The sequence below is a fragment of the Oryzias latipes genome, chromosome 20, assembly GCF_002234675.1.
Source record: "Oryzias latipes chromosome 20, ASM223467v1".
In the NCBI taxonomy this organism is placed as follows: Eukaryota; Metazoa; Chordata; class Actinopteri; order Beloniformes; family Adrianichthyidae; genus Oryzias; species Oryzias latipes.
In genome coordinates this window covers 11066681-11086326 of record NC_019878.2, presented here as the reverse complement: position 1 = coordinate 11086326, position 19646 = coordinate 11066681, and the positions used below count along the sequence as shown (strand labels likewise).

The following is a 19646-nucleotide window of genomic DNA, read 5'->3' as shown; positions in this document are numbered from 1 at the left end:
TGCATTTATGCGTAGCTTCGCAGGTTTTTGCAAACAAACGCATATTGAAAGTATATTACAAGTTGAAACCAGGTCAATTGTAGCTGCTTTATCTGATGACTCCAGACACGCTGACGAGCCTAAGGGAATCTATCCGCATTTCTTTTTCAAACAAAGATAAACCAAGGCTACTCTCCTGACATGATGATAATCCATATCTGTCATTGTGAGGATGCTAGTAATGAAACAAACTGTTTCCATTTCGTGCCCAAATCATGAGATTTGCACCGTTTCGACATTTTGCACCAAGCCTTTTTCCACTGTACGTGGCAGACGTGATTGTAAACACTCGCAAAAGAAGAAGACAAAAAAGAAGCCCCTCCCTGCTTGTCCAGTGTGAACACTATGGGCTTGAACACATGTGTAGCGCGTTCTTGGATGCACGATGCGTGGAGTGCCTGTAATTTTAAGGCCATGTCACACAGCCACGAAGTACGTTTTGCGCATTTACTACCTGTGAAATTTCAGTCTTTTGCAATACATTCGTGAAATATGTAATTTAAAAAGCATTCTTGCAGTCGTCATTCGGCGATGTGCACAGATGTGGTCGAGGGTTTCAGCCATCAGATCTTTACATGAATTTGGTTTTGAGCTGTTCAAAATTTTAGGTTGGTTGAGAATTCCACAGCTTATGCATATTTAATTTAATTTAGTTAGTTTAAATTTAGTTTTTATGCAATTATACCATGATCCGGGTGAATTTTTGATTCTAATTGGTTGCTGGGTGTGGATTAAAAAGTGATAACTCACAGGGATAGTGCACGCCTAAAAAAGAAGTTCCGGTCACATAGCTTAAATGTTCTACATCACTGCACTGGTTTCTTTAAGACAAACTTTTGCTTTATCATCTGAACAAAAACAAGCAGTGAGAGGTTAACTTTCTCTCTGAACTGATGATATATTTAACATATACTGACGACCAGCAAATATCTCGCTTTCCTTTGCCGCTGCACTCAAAGTCCGCGCCGGCTGAGCCGGAAACGTGACAAGGTCCATTAGAGCTTAACCTTTTAGTTTGTGCAGTTCAGACAATTTTTAATAGCATTAATAATAGCATTTTGTATTTATTTTTTTCAATTGGCTAATACTACAGCTGCAATAGTAGCATTAGCTTTGTTGGACAACCGCGTCAGATGCCTGGTGCGTATGCAGCGTTATTTTCACCAGCTTTCATTGCTATTGATAATATCTGATCAGGAGCATTTCCTGCTTTCCCGCTATTGATATCCTGTTTCTCCAGGTTAAATACCTCATAACAGCTACCACGAATAAGACACGAGCCGCTGACATGCGGCCGTTTCGATGGAGGAGAAAATCAAGCACGGCGAATTAGTTCTGTCGCACTGGGTCGCCCGAGAGCACGTGTTGTACATTCAGGCTCATTAAGTCATCACGGCCGTGTCATCTGTGATTTATCTATTATTTTTCCAGTGAAAGCAGCTGCATATTTCATCTCGTCATGCTGCGCACATCCGTTTACAATCTGATCATCCACTTGAGTAGCTGGGGATCAAGACTGTTTGCTCCAGTGCCTCCTCCTGGCACATGAGCTCAAATAATCAAATAAAGACGCACACACACACACACATCACTGTGATGCTCCTGTGTATCTCTTATCAGATCCAATAATTGCTTCCAGTCTCTGTGGATTCTCTCTTTTTGTTTTTCTCATTATCCATTGAACCAGTTGTGTAATGAAGCCTTTTTTTTTACAAAATGCCATATTTTTAGTGTTGTGGTTTCCCATGTTTGCTTTAATTGTTCCGGTTGTGCATATTAAAGGTGGTGTCAGACAGCACATTGATTACAGCTTTGCCAAAATAAGGCTTTCAACACTTCTTAATAAAACTGCATGTTTAATACTTCATCGTCTGCTTTGAAATGGCCTCAAATTGTTGTCAAATGAACGGCACGTATAAAGTTTTTTTTTTCCAAAAGATTGGTTCTGTTTCTCCCAAATTATCCTGATGTGAGTGAAATATTCAGTGGATGAGGATGTATTGTAGCGTTCATGAATGCTCCGTCTACAGAAAAAGGCTATAGATTTGAAGATCCACTCGCATGAAAATTGTGTCTTTGGGGTTTTCAACTTGTTCTCGTAACATTTTTCTGATGACAGAGGACATATAAAGACATTAACTTAAAATTCATTTTTTTTGAGTATGTCTTTATTCAAATTGTGAATCAGGATCAGAGCAAAAAATGTAGTTTGAAAAATGTCGTTATTGTGACCTAGAAAATACGATAAGTGGGCCACAAGCTCCCTGCTCCGCCCCATCCTGATGCATCCACTTGTACACAAATAGATCCATGAATCTTTTGTAGTATAAATCACACCTGAGTTCAAGTCGCACCCCCAGCGGAACTGTGCAAAAAAAGTGACTTTACTCTGAAAAATAAAGTTCGTCTTCGTTCTCCTCGTCTGAGCTGGCGTCTGGCTCAATACTGTACAACCTCCAATGTTTTTTTTGTACTGGTAATGTTGGATTGGGGGTGTGAGGCGTGCAAGCTAACATGAGATTGTGTAAACAGAGAGCTCTCAGCAACAAGGAGGGGAAGGCGGGATGGGAATGCTTAGCCCTAACTGTGCCACAACTCAGTGGTGAATTTAAAAATTTGCAGCTTTACACAAACTATGTCTTAGAAAACAACTGTTATTTTTATTTTTATTTTGGCTAAAACGGCATAATCATAATTAAAAGACCACTGGGAACACTTTTGCAGTGGATCAAAATTATCTGAGTGGGTCTTTAATGAAGCGTACAGGTCTTTGGATTTAGATTCAGTTCCTTTTTTGATTAGTTCCTGCAGGAAAAAATGATCCAGCTTAAGTCTGTTTTGGACAGACATGTCTGTTTTCAGCAGCTGTTTAGGCCTTTCCCTGTGTGTCATTAGAACCTAAAAACGCCCTGTTATTGTGTATTCCTTTTTCTCCACACTTTCCTTTTAAAGGTTTTTGTTTGTGTGGTGGTGTGTGTGTATTGATCCATTAGCAGAAGGACTCACTTTAGTTTTAAGAGTCTTAATGGCCGAGCTTGTTGTTCAGTGCAGGTCAGATTCAGCGTGTGGGCAGACAAACAACACAAGGACTTTCTTGAATGGAACAAAAGCTTCCAGTCATTTCTTTTGATCCAATATGACGCTAATGGTCTCATGCTTAAAGGGGTCCCCTGGTGAGAGGGGTTCCGCTGGGCCAGCCGGTGCAGTTGGACTCTCTGGTAGACCTGGTCCACAAGGTCCCCCTGGTCCTGCTGGAGAGAAAGGTGCACCTGTAAGTATTTATTCCAATCTAATCTGTTTTTGACCTCAAGTTTTTAAATTCCTGCAACAATAAATTATATTTGTGCTTCTAGGGGGAAAAAGGTCCTCAAGGTCCGGCTGGTCGTGATGGAGTTCAGGGTCCTGTTGGTCTGCCCGGACCTGCTGGACCCCAGGGGCCACCTGGTGAGGACGGTGACAAGGTCAGTCACACCCAGCATTGTGTTGTTTACACAATACAGAGTTACCTCTGTATCTCTTAACTGAATTCGAATGAGAGTGTGAGTCAGTGACTGTGTGAATAACATTTCTTAAAGCTTTCTTCTATAAATAACACAAATGCAAAATAGACTACTGTTGTCTTTCAGAGTTATCAGATTCTTAAAGGTTACCATCTTAGACTGTAAAAGGCGGACGTTGTAACTGTAGACTGAGAAATGATTCTTCCACCTGAATCTGTTTGTCTGCATGTGAGCATTTTAGTGATTCTGGTGATATTTAGAAGAAGAAAAAAGATAATCTGAGACACAAACTTCGGGTCTTTTTCTTTCCCAGGGAGAGGTTGGGGAGCCGGGTCAGAAAGGAAGCAAGGGTGACAAGGGAGAGCAGGTGGGTATTGGCTGCTGCTTACAAAGGATACACCACATTTCATAATTTGAGTGTGTTTAACCCCTTGACTAGGCCTGGACAATCAAACACAAATTTTTCGTCAGCACAATTTCAGCCTGTCAGCATATCGATAAAGAACATCATAAGCTGCAATAAATTCTTACCTTAAATGTTTACACACATGCTAAACCAATTTCATGGCAGCTTGAAGTATTTGATTAATCAAAAAGAGAGCTCTTTGCATCTGACCAATTGGATAGACCCCTTCACGCCATTGAACAATCAGATGGACCCATTACGCAGTTGACCAGTGGAATAGACTCCCTCATGTTGTTGACAAATCAGACTGACCCCTACATGGCATAAACAAATAGGATAGATTCCCTTTTATTTCTTTGACTAACCAAAAGGAGCCTTTCACGTTGTTGACCAATGAAACGGTCAACAACGAGGTTTATTTGGAGTTTAATTTTAGTCAGGTTGACTTTTATTTAAATAAATCTGTTGCAGTGAAATGGAAATTATGTACAAGTTGTTTTGCTATTTGTTCATGTATTGCAAGTCATATCAGCACCGCAATATTGATCACTAATATCACACATCGCAAGTTTTTCTTATTTTATAGTCCTAAAACAACTCACTTTATCCAAGATTACCTCAGTTTACGCGAATCTACGCAAAAAATAAACCATAAGTAATTTTTTTTGTAGCTGGTAGTAAATTCAGGTGTCAAGGGGTTAATCCAGTCTTTCATCTGCTACATGAATCACATTTTTCACTGTTGTTTTCACTAATACTTCTTTGTTTAGGGTCCTCCTGGGCCTGCTGGTGTCCAAGGACCTGTAGGTGCCCCAGGTCCTGCTGTAAGTACAACAGTTTTTAAAAAACAGAAACTTTTGAAAACATCTTAGATGACACATGAAGATTTAAAGTGTAGGACATCCAGCATTTATCAAAAGGCAGACGGTGCAGAAATAGTCAGTTGTAGATTGCAGTTTCATAATTGGATCTGTTTCTCTGAGGCAAGGGACATTTTGGTTGAAGAATTACACATTTTAAAATGTCAGTACCCCCTCTACAACCCCACCCGTTCCCAACACAAATATGTCAGAAAAAAAGATGAATGCTATGCAGCAGATAGTCAAAAACTGTGGTTATTATTTTTAAAGAATTTATCAAAGCTGAGGGCTAAAACAGCTGTTGGTTCTCAGGGAGCAGATGGAGAGCCAGGTCCCAGAGGTCAGCAGGGTATGTTTGGGCAGAAGGGAGATGAAGGTGCCAGAGGATTCCCTGGACCACCTGGACCCATTGGTCTGCAGGTTTGTACATGAACTAAAAATACTTTAGCCTAAAATATTGAATGTGTATTGTACTTGGACTCTGTTTACTGAATACATTAAACAAAACATTGTGCTTTGTATTTCAGACATTTTAAATTTATTTTTATAACGTTATCAAATGAAATACAGATTTAAAAAATGTACAAAACAGAAAAAGAAAAGACCATTTAAAACCAATAGAACAATTTAATAATTTAAAGCCTCAGAAATCAATTTAATTCAAATAATTGTGATTTTAAAATATTAATAATAAAGAAAACATTAAAAAATCAACATGAACTTAGGTGACTACAAAGGATATTTTGTTTACATGTCAGATAGGAACTATGTCTCTTTTGTTTCACTTTTATGAGCATTAACATTAAAATTCCCCTTAACTATAGTTTTTTGAAGAAACCACCCTTAAAACTGTCACCATGGTTTTTTGTTGTTGTTTCAGTGACAGTGGGGATCGAAAATTACCTTCTGAAATATTTACTGCTCCTAAATTTAGCTGCCATGCTTTTGTAGAGGAAGAAAAACGGTCTTGTCCAGAATTCTGTGCATTTTAGGCATTGATTGTACATGGGGACGGTTTGAGTAAACACCCCTCCCTCTGCCCCGTTGTTCTAAACAGGAAGTTCCCGCTGGCTTGAACACACCAAAATCATTTAGGCGTTTATTGACAAACTAACAGCTATTGCTCGGTCCTTCACTGCTATCTTTATTTTGGGTCGTTCTTGCTAATCCTAATGTTTTTTCATGGTATTTTCCTTTGCAAATTTGATTTAATTTGGTTTATTTATTATTAGGATTAAAAATAATTGAATACTGCAATGAGAAAAAATACAACGAAGATATATCAAACCTATTTCAGATATGGAACAATACATGGACTGGTGTGTAAAGAAAAATAACAGATGTTGGAAGATGATGCCATCGTCTTGACAGTGCAATTATTCATAATTATAAATAGACTTTTTGCAGTAATGCATACAATACAAACGTTAGATTAGAAATCAGATTCAATTAATAAATATATTGATTATTAATTAAAGTCAAGTAAGGTTTATTTGTAGCTTTTTGTAGCCCCTATTGAGTTATTATTACTATAACGCTCTCTCTCCATCCATCTATGTTTTTTGCATATCTGTCATAATCTTGTCCTTATCAGGTTACAGAGAGATTATTATATGATATGATATGAGATTATATTAAATTATTCCTAAAAGGAATAGTTATTGATTACCCTGTAAAAACTTTCTTACATCAGTTCAGGAAACAATAATATGAGTCACACTTCATGTAACAGATATGTAATCCTCATTGTTTATCATCAGCATACATCATCACTTTAATCTAATAACGATCGTTGAAAACAATTTTGCATCACTTCAGTTATTTAAGGCATGAACTGACTAATCAGATGCCTCCATAAAAGTTTGTGGTCTAACGTTGAACGTTTGATTGACAGATCTTGCGTAGCCCACTTAAAAATGGTGAGGGGGTTGACTTCCAACAAGCTTTTTCCTGATTGTTGAAAGTAGTCGTCATAGAAATATTGACTGCTTTCGGATGTCGTCTGGCTCCAACATGGGTTATACAATTACGACAGTTGACAATGACTATTTACAAAAAATGGTGACTTCTTTTCACCGGAGCCGCCAATAAGCTATTCTCTATGGGTGACGTCACACTCACTCAGTTTAGTTCTCTTATACAGTCACTGATCTCAGGTCACTATTGTCAATTTCTAAACTGATAAGCTATTAGTACTTTTTTCTCTCTCCATACAATAATAGGACAACCCTGTTTCCTGGGCCTGTTAGGTAAAACCACAAGTTAAAGGCAGAGGATAAATATCAAAGAGGTCAAAGGAGCAGATTTTCCGTCTTTTAAACACCTCCATGATGGCAGTGCCTAATGAAGACATTACATTTTCTGAATCCATGGATCGCCTGTCTTTGCTCCTTGTAGCTACACCCCGACTTTCATCTAACAACAAGCTCCAGTGGAAACTGAGGCCGACACGACTTCATCCTTTCACAGCTGCCTGTGCCGTTTAATTGGATCCTGGGAGCGTGATATGGTGGCGTGCAGCGATTACTTCTCAGTTCTCAGGCAACCTGTGCCGTCTTTGTAGTGCTGTGTCTTCACAATCGATGCTACAACGTGCAGCATTTCTAACATCCAAAGTCATCTGAGGACAGGAATCACAAGGAAAATCAGACTTCTGCTCAATGTTTTGCCACCCCAAGAAAATGTTAGAGGACCTTTTCTTGCCTTTTTGAATCCATCTATTTGTAATTATCCCTTTATTTGTAGACAACTCCTTAAGTGTGAAAGTTTAGAGATTTACCAAACAGATTGGGGTCATTGTCTTGATGAAATTACGTAGACTACTGCTCGCCATCTCAGAGTGCTATTCTGCCTCAGCAGGGTTTCATTCAATGGTCTTTTAATTGGAGTAATTCACTCCCCATCACAGTTCCATTAATTGCACGGACTGACCTGCTTTAGCAGTCTGCTCCTCATCAAGCACATTTACTAAGCTGCATAATTAGTACCTTAGCTAATGATTTTGAGATTAAAGATGACCTTTTCGCAGATGGGTGGAGATGAAGTGACACCCGGAGACAAAGCTTTCAACGATTCATTTTTAGCTACAAATGGATTTACGTCTTAATTTGTGGTTGTCGATACGATTCATATTCAATATTGGTTCATTTTGAACAATCCGATTCACTGACCTATAATCGATCTTTAGGCTATGGTCACAAATACAAGGGAGGCAGAATCTTTAAGATTAGCTGCCGCCACCACTGCCCATTAAAAAAAAAATCTTTGGTGTGGTCATGTATGTAGACGGCGGTCGTCAGGCATCAGTTACTGGGGCGGAGGCGGTGGTAACCAGATCGCTGGCTGGCAGCAGCTCTGATTGGATCATGTGTAAATGTCTCTGGGTGGTAGACATCCAAATCAAGTGCCTCCGACCGCTAACCGCCCGGTAGCCCTTGGGTATATCAAAAAGCGGCACACATTATCAGATTTAGACAATAGGCCTCCCAAGAAACCCAGCAAGGGCAAAGCCTCAGGGCCCGAAACGAGGGTCTAAGTTGTCCAACCACAGCAGGATTTATATTCAGGGTGGCCAGTATCGCCAAATTGACGTACGGTCATTGCCGGGCCCCCCGCCAATGTCAACAGCTATCGTCAAGTGTCCTCACTGCTACTGCATGATTTCTAACAATCGGACGGGGGCGGCTGGTGGCTGGCAGTATGAAATCGTCCGATCTTCAGACGATTTTGGTGACCTTGGAGCCCCTTCTATTCGTCAATAATCACTCTGCTGCCTTCTTGCCATCCGCTTGTCACTGGACAGCCACCGATGAGACCTCCAAATGTTCCCGGGCAGCCACTGATCGATGTTAAAATATTGTCCAGTCGCAATGATGTTTTAATTTTGTTCTTAAAACCTGAGTGGCCCCTGCACGGTGTGCAAAAAACGAGACCACGTCGGCCCCCCACCAAATTTGCTAAAAAACGTACATTTAGGTTGCAGTGGCATTTTGGGGTATGGGACCGCAATCTTAGTTTCCTAAAGTTCAGTCCACTGCTGCTTTTCCACATCAAAATAATCCAAAGGACGCACTATTAGAACATCATGTGTGTTTTACGCTGTGATGTCACTTTGTTGTTTTTTACGTTATAGTAAAATAAACGTACCGTGTCTCAATCCAAATGGTATTTTCCAATATATTAATCAATATAATTAATCAATATAATTGATTTATATCATTTTGTAATTATCGTATAGTGGCATTCACAACTTGCCTCTATCAGATCGATCTGGTTAGATCATAGGAATATAAGTCAGTACATCCCTACTTTCAACGCCAACAGGAGGAACCCAGACCTTAAATTCTGGTCTCCCTCGCGTGGTTTTACTTACTTTGAACATGCCCCCAAAAGAACGAATGTCTTTGATGTCTCATTAACTTTCCTATTTTTTCCTCCCGTCTTTTTTAAAATCCTACACCTCAATAACAAACTACCTTCATTCAATTCAACGACCGGAGAGGGCAAGCCGCTGCAGTTTAATCACGCCAATTACCAGTAAAAAATGTCAGGGATCAAAAGACGCGCCAGGCCTTGACCAGGCTGCTCATTTTCCATGCAGGAACCCACCGGATTAAAGCCGCTACCTTCTCTGGGAAAATCTACAGATAAAAAAGAAGCAATGTTTTTGTGCACGATTGCAGAGATGGAAGAAATTGTCTTCCACGTTTACAAGGAGGCTTCAACCTCCTGTTGTGCTCCAGCATCAAGTGTGGCCACATCTGATACAGTCTCCAAAGTCTTATAATATCAGCCTTTTTAATTCACTACACTTATTCTTAGCCTTGCTCTGCATATTCATATGAATATTTCATTAAACACATAATAGAGGCAGACAGCAGCTAAAACATGGATTGCGATTCATTTGAGCTGATTAATTTATGAGCATTCTGGCTCCGAAATGCATTTGAATATTACCCAAATGTATCCCAGCAGTCGTCAAATCAAACTTCTATTCAAGCAGCAGTTAATGCTGCAAACAAATTCACATAATTAGGGGAATTTTTTTCTTGTTCAGCTCCTCCCTGGTTAAATCGGATTATTTTCTTTCAGTTTGACGGCTTTGTCTGTGCGTTTCCTCCTACAGGGTCTTCCGGGACCTCCAGGTGAAAAGGGGGAGAACGGCGATGTCGGGCCCATGGTAAGATTCATTTTAATTTACTAAAAGCTCGTCCAATAGAAATTACTGATGACATCATCCTTTATTTTCCAGGGCCCGCCTGGTCCTCCTGGTCCCAGAGGTCCTCAGGGTCCAAGTGGAGCTGATGTACGTATACCACATACATTAAAGCGTCTGTGATGTACATTTTATTTGTTTGTTTTTTTGGTATGATTGCCACACACTGCAGCTGAGAGATTCTCTGATTTATTCTTTTTGAACTGCTTGAATGGCCCTGAAGTGCTAATCGCAAAAACACTTTAAAGATCACAATAAAAAAAGCAAAAACAATTAATATAAAAAAATCAGATTTTAGCAATAAAAACCAAAACTCAGTTACATAAAAAAAATGTAACAGAATAAAAATGAAAAGTTTCAGAAAACAAAAGTAATGTCCTGACATGAAAATGAAATGTTACACAATAAGAAACCGGAAAAGGTAGATACTATATGTCACAAACGTGACAAAAAGTGCAATAATGACAAGGTGGTTATGACTGCATCATGTCTCTTTGCAAGTCATTCATATTTTTTTCTCTACTCTTCTCTTTATTAGATTTTGTTTCTCATCTTTATTTATTACCCTTGTTTTTGTTGGTCACCCTGACTTCCAATGTACTTGTTTACATGTACAAATGGCAATAATATCTTCCTCTTAATCTTAATCTTAGTATGTGGCATCCCTGATTGGATGATGTGATTTGATTAATGTCTAAAATGTCATTCCTAAAATGTAAAATTTCAGTTGTGATCTTTACGATTGTTTTGAGGGAACTGTTGGTGTGATTTGAACTTCGGGGCCACCGTAGGGACCACCGTAGGAATCTAATAACTTGATAGTTAATAGGACTTTTAGACCACAAAGTCCAGCAGACTCTGTCATGATATGCAGAGATGGAAAAAGATTAAAAATGTTTTCTAAGGTTGAAGTCCCTGCTTCAACCAGATGTTTCTGATTGGCTGGCAGGCCAGATCCAGAAATCTTTGATTGACACTTCCTTTTATTTTTAAACACAAATGAGTTGAATAAATGTGATCATCATAACGGAGCAGGAAGATGAAAAATGAATACCCACCCTGAAATCATACTATTTTTGATGCATACTTTTTTTTAAATTCAATTTTATTCACATTAATATACAAGAATTTAAGGGGAAAAAAGCATCAAAGTACCAAAAATGACGTCACGATTGTCTGTCATTTTCCGATGAAGTTTCTAATTTATATGTTCCCAACATTTTTAGTTTGTATTTTTTGCTGCATTTGTACTCAAATTGATACACAACCTCATTCCACAGACAGAAATGCACTCAATTCTTTCTATTTTTATCTTACACAAGTTTGTTTGATTTATTATTTATCTCATAGTACATATTCTTTAGCTGCAAGTCTCATTTTTCTAAATAAAGCAGGAGGGTGAATCACAGGACAAAGGTTAGTTGGTTTCAAGCAAACTGAGGGGATGCAGTTCGTGTTATTGATCTGTAGCAGAATTTTAGCGAGCTGTCACATCTGACATAAGCAAAAAATGAGCACTGTCACAGAACCAGCAGACGGCTGGATCCAAATGCAGCAGCTTTATTAGCTCAGCTAAAAGTCCACAAAGCTAAATCAGGATCAGGCAGGCAGAGGTCAATAACGAACATTGGAGAAGAAACAAGAGTAGTCAGTCCAGGCGAGATTCGGGGCATGCGGCAGGCATACTGAGTCCGAGACAAAACAGGGTCAGGAAGTCAGAAGATCAGGTCCAGATATAACGCTCGGTAAGGCAGGCAGAGTGGCAAAAACAAAACTTTGCACTGAGTGAGGCTCAGTGGAGAGCTCAGGTAGACTGTGAGTGCATGCAAATGAAAGTCATACCATGTGTGGCATCCAGAAACTGTGCGCTGGGGTTGTTGGGAGATGAAGTGCACTCAAAACTCTGGAGACTGTTCCTTTTGAATTCTGACAAACACACTTTGAAAGAATTTACAAAAAAGCTGTATATGAGGAACATGGAATCCACCTGTTTGATACATTTCTTGAGATTAAGATTTTTTTGGGTTGAATTTGGATCCAATTTCAATATCAGAGCCATCAAATGGCTGTTAAGCAAAATGAGTATTCTGTAACTAGCCTAATTTGCTTTTTTGTGTACAAAAAGTTTTAAATGCATAATTTAGAAGTCATATATTCACTAGATTGCTCATGTATGATTGCTTAAAACTAAAAAAAAAAGTTCTCGGTGCAGTTAATTTATCATTAAAATGTCAAATAAAATATTTGAAATGTTAAGGAAAACAAATGCGGGTATTTTAATCTCATTTTCACCCAGAGATGCTTTTTTTCCCCACACAAACATTGTGTAACAGAGAAGCTGTGACAATAATTTACACAAAACGATCTGGAATCCACAGAATGAATCCCTCTATGAATCTTCTGCGTACTTGTCAGTGGCACTAATGTTTTCAGGGGGTCCTAGCTGATCTGCTTTAGCCTTGGATATGAGAGCTAATCCTTTTATCTCCTGCTGCAGGGCCCTCAAGGTCCCCCCGGTGGTGTGGGCCCGATGGGATCCGTGGGCGAGAAGGTAAGAGTCGCTGTGGGACTCTCCGGGGAGCGTGTAGGGCAAAAAGCTGAAAACGATGAGATACCCTCATTTCAAACTTCTCGATTGTTTGTCTTTTCTGTAATAAGCCGAAAAAAAGAATAATTTCCCTTAAATCAGAGAAGTTTTGTTTAAAAAGCTGCAAACGCTTGAAACGTGACTCCTCCAGTGATGGACTCCTCCAGTGATCGGCTAGCAAATAAGATAGATAAGAACATAAGATGTTTCATCTTGAAGGATTATCCGTCCAGACACTGACATTTTTCCAACCGCAGGGTGAGCAAGGTGAGGCCGGAAATCCCGGACCACCCGGAGAGGCTGGAACTGGGGTGAGTAAGCTGTGTTTTTGTTGTCAAGCCGGTGTGTCAAGATGAATCTGTGCAACCCACCTGACCTCCATTTGCATGCAAGTTGCATGTCTGCACCATAGGATGCACATGTGATTTTTGTGTTCCTTCAAGAGAGAAGCTCCGAATCCGGGCCATAAATCCAGCCACGCTGTTGTTTGCTTGCTCAAGCCAAATAGTTGACCTTCTCCGTAATTTATTTAGTGATTAGAAGTCATCCACGCAGGTTTAGTTTCAATAATTAATGGTTATGGAGCTAATATGGAACAACATACAGTCTAATGAGACGGGCTGTCTGTTTTATCTTCATAGGAGTAATTGCTCCTCACATTTAGGCTGATAGATCATCTCAGCGTGGCTTCTCGGCTTCGCGCTGCAGGTCCACGCCGCTTGCCAAATTGAGTCACTTCCCAGAATCGGAATACACAATTATCAGTGGGATAATTGTGCTGCTTGAGTCCACCAGAACATTGGTTGCATTAGGGGGAATCAACACCAAAACAGGACTCTTGCATTCAGCTGAGTACATCTTTAGCGCTGTTAAATGCTGTTCAACATTGTGTTTTTTTTAGGGAAAACACATATAGTCTTTACAAATTATATGTTTACATCATGGTTTCGATTATTAAAATGATCTAATTCAAAGATGCATCAAAACTAAGGACGTATAAAAGAAAAAAATTATTTGGAAACAGATTCCTTAAAAAAATGTTGGGAAAGGGGACGGAAACAATATCTACAGTTGTTGAAACAGTAAGCGCTATTCTACAGCTGACTGTTGGTTACTTATAAAATACATGTCACAATCTTTTTAGGCTAAATTTTTAATACCAAAGATGAAATGGATTAAAGCGGAGAGTGGTATTGCATGTGCTACCATCTTCTGAACGCCATTATTGCTAGATCGCCATGTGAACATTGTTCAAAATCTACAAAATCTACAGTACAGACCAAAAGTTTGGACACACCTTCCCATTCATTTGAATCAGAAGGTGTGTCCAAACTTTTGGTCTGTACTGTAATTTCCAACGTTTTTTCCCAAGTAGCGTCCCAGTGATGCTTAAGGAGTTAGGGATCGAAATCTGGAGCTGGAGTTTAAAATTATAGAAGGTACTAAAGGTATCTTTTATGTAGAAAATTCAAGATGGCGGCCTTTTCCTAAAGACAAAGCTCAACGAAACTTCAGTTGTGATCATAGACATAACCTGGTGGAACTTTGGGAAGATGAACAAAAGTTTTTCTTTCCGTATTGTGCGAAGAGGTGAAAATCGCAGTCCGGTCCGGTCCGGTTTAGTATGGTCCAGGCAATTCATTTGTGAGTGAGTGTTTTCCACTCAGAGTTGGACTGTCACGGCGCATACGGGGTGAAGCTAACAACAACGACAATGGAGGGTCATCCAACGGCTCACTTAGCATTTGGTGCTTCGTACCACTTAATGGGTCCATTTTAGAAAGGAAACAATCACAATACTGTTTGGACCGGTCCAGACCATACCACTCCTAAAAAATGAGGCTTAAAGGTTGTATGCGAGTCTTTAAATAATATATAAGAATGTTGTTTATCAACTTGCAGACTAAAGTTCTACTGATTATATATATCTTACCTAATATTCAATTTGTGCCTTTGATGTCATTGGAGGTAAAACTGAATACAGACTAATGGACTCAACATGAATTTGAATTAATAACTAATGTATTCAAACAGGAATCTGTTTTTTGTCTTTTTGACATTTTCAGTGTAGTTGTCTAACACAGCAGCCTCATCTAACAGCTTGTTTGTCTACAACCAACAATACTTTAGTGATACTGATGTCATTAAAGCCCTCTATCACCCCCCGTTACTCCAGGGGCCTAAAGGTGAGAGGGGAGAAAAAGGAGAAGCCGGTCCACCTGGAGCTGCAGGACCCGCCGGTCCCAAAGGACCCCCTGGAGATGACGGTCCAAAGGGCAACCCTGTAAGTCCGACCGATAAGTCCGACCGATTTTCTTAAATGATCTGAGAGAGGTTTTCTTGTGCAGTCGCACGCTGCTTTAAAGTGTCTCCCAGTTTTAAGGCAGGACATTTTATCCTACCTCATTTTCAAAAGCTGAAAAGTCTTTTTTTTTCGTTGAGAGATAATACAAAGTCTGCATGGTGATGGGATCCAGAGAGATTTACTTTCCTGGATTTGCTAACTCATTTTTGAGTTGCTCAAATTATGCTGAAAAGGTGTAACCATGATTTATATTACTAAGCATGTTAATACATACACTTTTATCAATGGAAATGATAACTCAACAGCAGTTCCTTTTTATCTGAAATGCAACTACTTTTTTTCTAAGGGACCTGTTGGATTTCCTGGAGACCCAGGTCCACCCGGAGAGCCAGGTGTCGCTGTAAGTATGACATCTAACATTAGATCGTAGGCACTAGATCTTGCACAGCAGCCTTACTGTTAGAAATTAGACAATCAGAGCATAGATTTGTCAACATCTTATGGGCATTCAAATATCACGTGTACACCCTGTGTGCAGCACTTGTGTACGGTTAGTAGTGAACCAGTACTCGCACTTTACTAACAACTAGACTGCGGTGTTAGGGCACAGTATGGAAGCATCATTCCACTATCTTTACAAATGCTTCACAATACACTTACCACACACACGAAAATGGTATTTTCCATTTTTATGACATTCCTTAAGGTGGTCGCACAAGTCACAAGCGAACTGCAAGACACACTTCTATTCTATTCTTCCGTTCTTGACTACAGCCCACCATGGCCCGGACAACTCAAAAACCCTAAGCCCCCATACGGGTCAACCCAACGTATTGGTGCATGTGACTTAGGCCCACTTCCATGTTTGGTCCGGCCCGCGGAACACTATCAGAGACGCATGATTTTTTTTTTTTTTAAATGATCGAAACTCACATAGAACGTAACCTTTTATACCACCTATCTGCAGTCTGTGCCCAAAAATGAAACCCTCTTAAATCCTGGTTAAATAAAACAGAAGACAGTTTTCCCTTTCTACATCGCAGTTCATCTTTCGAGGTCTCAGCATTTACTCTTTAATCTGGCCCGCCAAACAGGATTAAATTGTATTGATGATTTTTATTAATGTTTTATTTTCCCTGTAATTCTGAAGTCTCCCCATAGATGGTGCACTACAAATAAATTGACCTTTGTTTAGGTGTAGATAGTTATTGTGCCTTCATGTGATGTTGGATTATGATGTAAGATTTGTTGTTTTTCATTTTTCCGATCATTCAAACACCACATGAATGCAGCAAGTTTACGTTTTACACGAGGCACAATAAATGGTGCAAATGGCTCTAAAATGAGAACAATTGGCACAATTTTAAAATAAAGACTCAAACATGTTCTGTTTTAATATATAAATATTAATTTTTAATCAACATTAAAGCATGTTTTGGCCCAAATTCCATGTTATTTCTTTCTCGTATGAGGTGGATTACCAAAACACTCCACGCCTCTGCTCGTGATCCGGCCCTTCTATTGAAATTTGGAACCCTTGGTGTCAAACTGTCTGCCCACCCCTGCTTTGGTTTGTGGACCCGTCTAACCTGTGGTTCACTTTTTGCAGGGAACCGATGGAGAACCAGGAGAGAAGGGAGAAGATGGTGAATCTGGTCAACCGGTAAGACAAGCGTCATTTAGTTTTTATTTGGACATATTTACATTAAACCATTTTATCAAAGATGGGTTTTTTAGACTAAATTCTGAATCTATTTTCTGCAAAGATGCTTCAAGCATAAGATAACTTTTAGTTAAGTTTCTGCTATGCAGCTTGAATCGGGTTATGAGAAGGTTTTGCCATAAATTCCAAAAACTTGTATCAGGCAGTGGCGCCATTTTTTTCCCCCAAGGTCGGCCTTTTTTCCATTTCTGCCCTGTAATTTGGTTTAAAACCAACCAACACTTTTTTCACATTTGTGATTTCAAAATGATTTCCCTCATCTCTTGTCTGGTTGCTTTCGTTTAGGGACCTCCAGGCCCATCAGGAGAAGCCGGTCCACCTGGTCCACCTGGCAAAAGAGTAAGTCTTTGCTCACCAGAGTTAATTTGGATAAATCTACTTCTAGTTTTTAAAGCAGTCCAATTCAACCGTTAAATGCTTTCATTTCTAAGGTATTGGTTCAGTATTGCCTCCCTGAAACAACCCCAACCCCCAGCCTTCCACCCCAACAACTCAATTTTTTCGCTAAAGCTGGAGAGATTCATTTTCATTAAAAGTAAAGTGGGGACATACAAAGTGGGAGATTTACGGTGTTGGTGGTGGTTGGAGGGGGATGGGGGGGTCAAGGCATTTTGCTGTCTGCCAAGCAAAGCCGCCTAAAATCCCAATGAAAATGAAGGGCAGGATGTCAAAAAAATCAGGATTTTTTTTTTCTTTCTTCTTTCTCAGCGAGTAATTGAAATGGCTTATCCAAAAGAGAAGAAAAAAGCCCAAAATGAAAGGGGTTGTGGGTTCCAATTTATGAGGAAAACAGTGGGAGATGTATTGGGAGTTTTACACGTTATTGATCCATGGCAGCCTGATGGACAGCAGAAATGAAAACAACAACATCACGTGAGCAGGGACGAGTGGTTAAGAGGCTATTACAGGATCAGCTTTGGAAAAACTACCAGAGAACAAGCAAAAAATCCAAAACAATAGTCTTTTATCGTGCCGTACTTTTTCTATAATGTCATTATGTGTAAGGGCAACCCCAAACAACGCCAACATTTTTGATTGCTTTTTTTCATTATTTAGTCAGTCGACATAAAAAATAATCAAAAATAAAACCCAAGTTTTTGGTTTTTTTAACAAAACAAATAAATAACTCTGTTTATATATGTACTATGGGGTTGGCACATGTGTGCTGAATGTTTCTGATCTGCCAACACATTGACATCACTATTCCAGCTGTAATACGTTTAGAATTTTATCTAAAGCTCACATTAAAGTGAGCAGCTACTCTCCTGAATTTAAAGGAAACGCTTCAGGAGAGTAGAGGATTTCAGGGAAATGCAGAGGCTGTCTCTGGAGAAAAAGCATTCATGCATGTCTAAACAAAGGCTAATTGCTTTCTGGTACACCTCTAAAATTTATATAAGCTGTATTTAGATTAGTGTAAACATATAGCCAGAGGAATATGGCAAGGACCAGAGCTATGTTCCTTTCTTTTATCCACGCTCAGGGTTTGAAGCGGTCAGGAAAACAAGAGAAACCCAAAATAAGTTTGAAAGTTTTATTCACAATTTTTTATTTGTGGCGATTTCTTAGATGATTGGATGGTTCGTGTTGGTGTGTATTTGTACCTTTGAAAACATCAGTAAACACAACCAAAATTATTACGTATATAAAATGTGCTGGATTATAGGGTGCACCGTCATTAAAAAAAAAAAAAAAAAATTAAGCCTTTTTAAGTGTGCCTTATTGTATTCTTTTTGGCCTATAGAGACTATAAAATATACTATTTTTCAATGTTTAATGCTGTCTTTAAAAGGACAATTTATAATTTCATGATCAACTATCACTAACTGGAAGTATTTATTTAGATTCAAACGGTTAAATATCTTCCCTCTTGCAAATGCAATGCTGCAGATCACAGAAAAAGTGACAGAAACAACACGCTATATACTATCCATAGCCAGCGTCTTTTGACAAGGCTAAAACGGTGATGAAGAGGCAGCTTCCCTCCACCTGTAAGACATGCACGTCAGAAGATGAAAGCCTTCCGGACCTGCTTGCATTCTCAGCTCTCAGTCAGCAGCACTCATGCTGGGGTTGACCAGATCAGAGGGGAGTTTGGGTGGACGGTGGTTTTGAGGAGGGAGAAAGGAGGCTGTGTTAAAAGAAATCCTTTGGGGACGCTGAGAAAGCGTGACTGCAGCAAAAAAGATGACCCACCAAACACTGGCGTGACATGAGAGGCCTGTGTGGCCACTCAAACAGATCTTGACCATGTTTGATTTCTTCAGATCAGAGATAAAATCCACGGATTTGTTGAGCAAGCCAAATGAGTTAAAAATATCTTTAAAGACCGAATTCGATCCTCGTTGGAGCTATTTTAAAGCGTTCACAGTGATCTATTAACTATCATTGCCATATTTTCTACACTTAAAAGCCTTAAAAAAATGTAAAAAATTACAGTGCGCATTATAATCCAGACCACCTTAGTTGGTTGAGCTTACCGATGTCGATGCGATTTTGAGAGGTACACAGCTCTCTGCCATAATGTCAGTTTGTTTTTTACAGGTTTGGGTATTGTTGTGAATACATTAACGAGGCTAACGTGTAACTGTGTCAGACAGTTTTTTTGCGTGTTACTAAAAGGGTTGTGAGTTAACTTGTGAGTTAATGAACTTTACAGAGAAAGGGACAATGCAAATTAATCAGTAGCGGTTTAAGGCATGGGCAATATGGGCAATTGCCCGGGGTTCAAATTTCTATGGGGGTCGGAGCGCAGGCCGCAATTCGCAACACCTGGATCATCGCGTGCTGTTGGATCACTCATCTCATGTTAATAATGTCATTATTTACTAACTATTGTAGATATTTGTATTACATGTCTTTTCTGTTGTTTAATTGGTGTCAGTATTTGACATAAAGACAGCAGGTAATGCAGTAAAACAGCTGCACTTTTTGAAATCATAAATAAACAATCTATCATTTGTTTATTAATGTTTTAAGGTTTTTTTTTGAGGATTTTTACTGTTGGTGTT

At 39.3% G+C, this 19646-nt stretch overlaps 1 protein-coding gene across 6 annotated transcripts in view; it reads left to right on the top strand.

The window, feature by feature from the left end:
- The window catches only part of col11a1 (collagen type XI alpha 1 chain), a 99797-nt gene that overhangs the window by 67523 nt on the left and 12628 nt on the right, over window positions 1-19646 (top strand). For all 6 annotated transcript variants that reach the window (XM_023950174.1, XM_023950175.1, XM_023950176.1 and 3 more), the window contains 13 exons: window positions 3203-3310; window positions 3393-3500; window positions 3853-3906; window positions 4716-4769; window positions 5118-5225; window positions 9931-9984; window positions 10057-10110; window positions 12518-12571; window positions 12865-12918; window positions 14784-14891; window positions 15259-15312; window positions 16522-16575; window positions 16921-16974. In XM_023950174.1, coding sequence (XP_023805942.1) covers window positions 3203-3310; window positions 3393-3500; window positions 3853-3906; window positions 4716-4769; window positions 5118-5225; window positions 9931-9984; window positions 10057-10110; window positions 12518-12571; window positions 12865-12918; window positions 14784-14891; window positions 15259-15312; window positions 16522-16575; window positions 16921-16974 — 918 coding nt within the window. The remainder of the gene's footprint in view (window positions 1-3202; window positions 3311-3392; window positions 3501-3852; window positions 3907-4715; window positions 4770-5117; window positions 5226-9930; window positions 9985-10056; window positions 10111-12517; window positions 12572-12864; window positions 12919-14783; window positions 14892-15258; window positions 15313-16521; window positions 16576-16920; window positions 16975-19646) is intronic.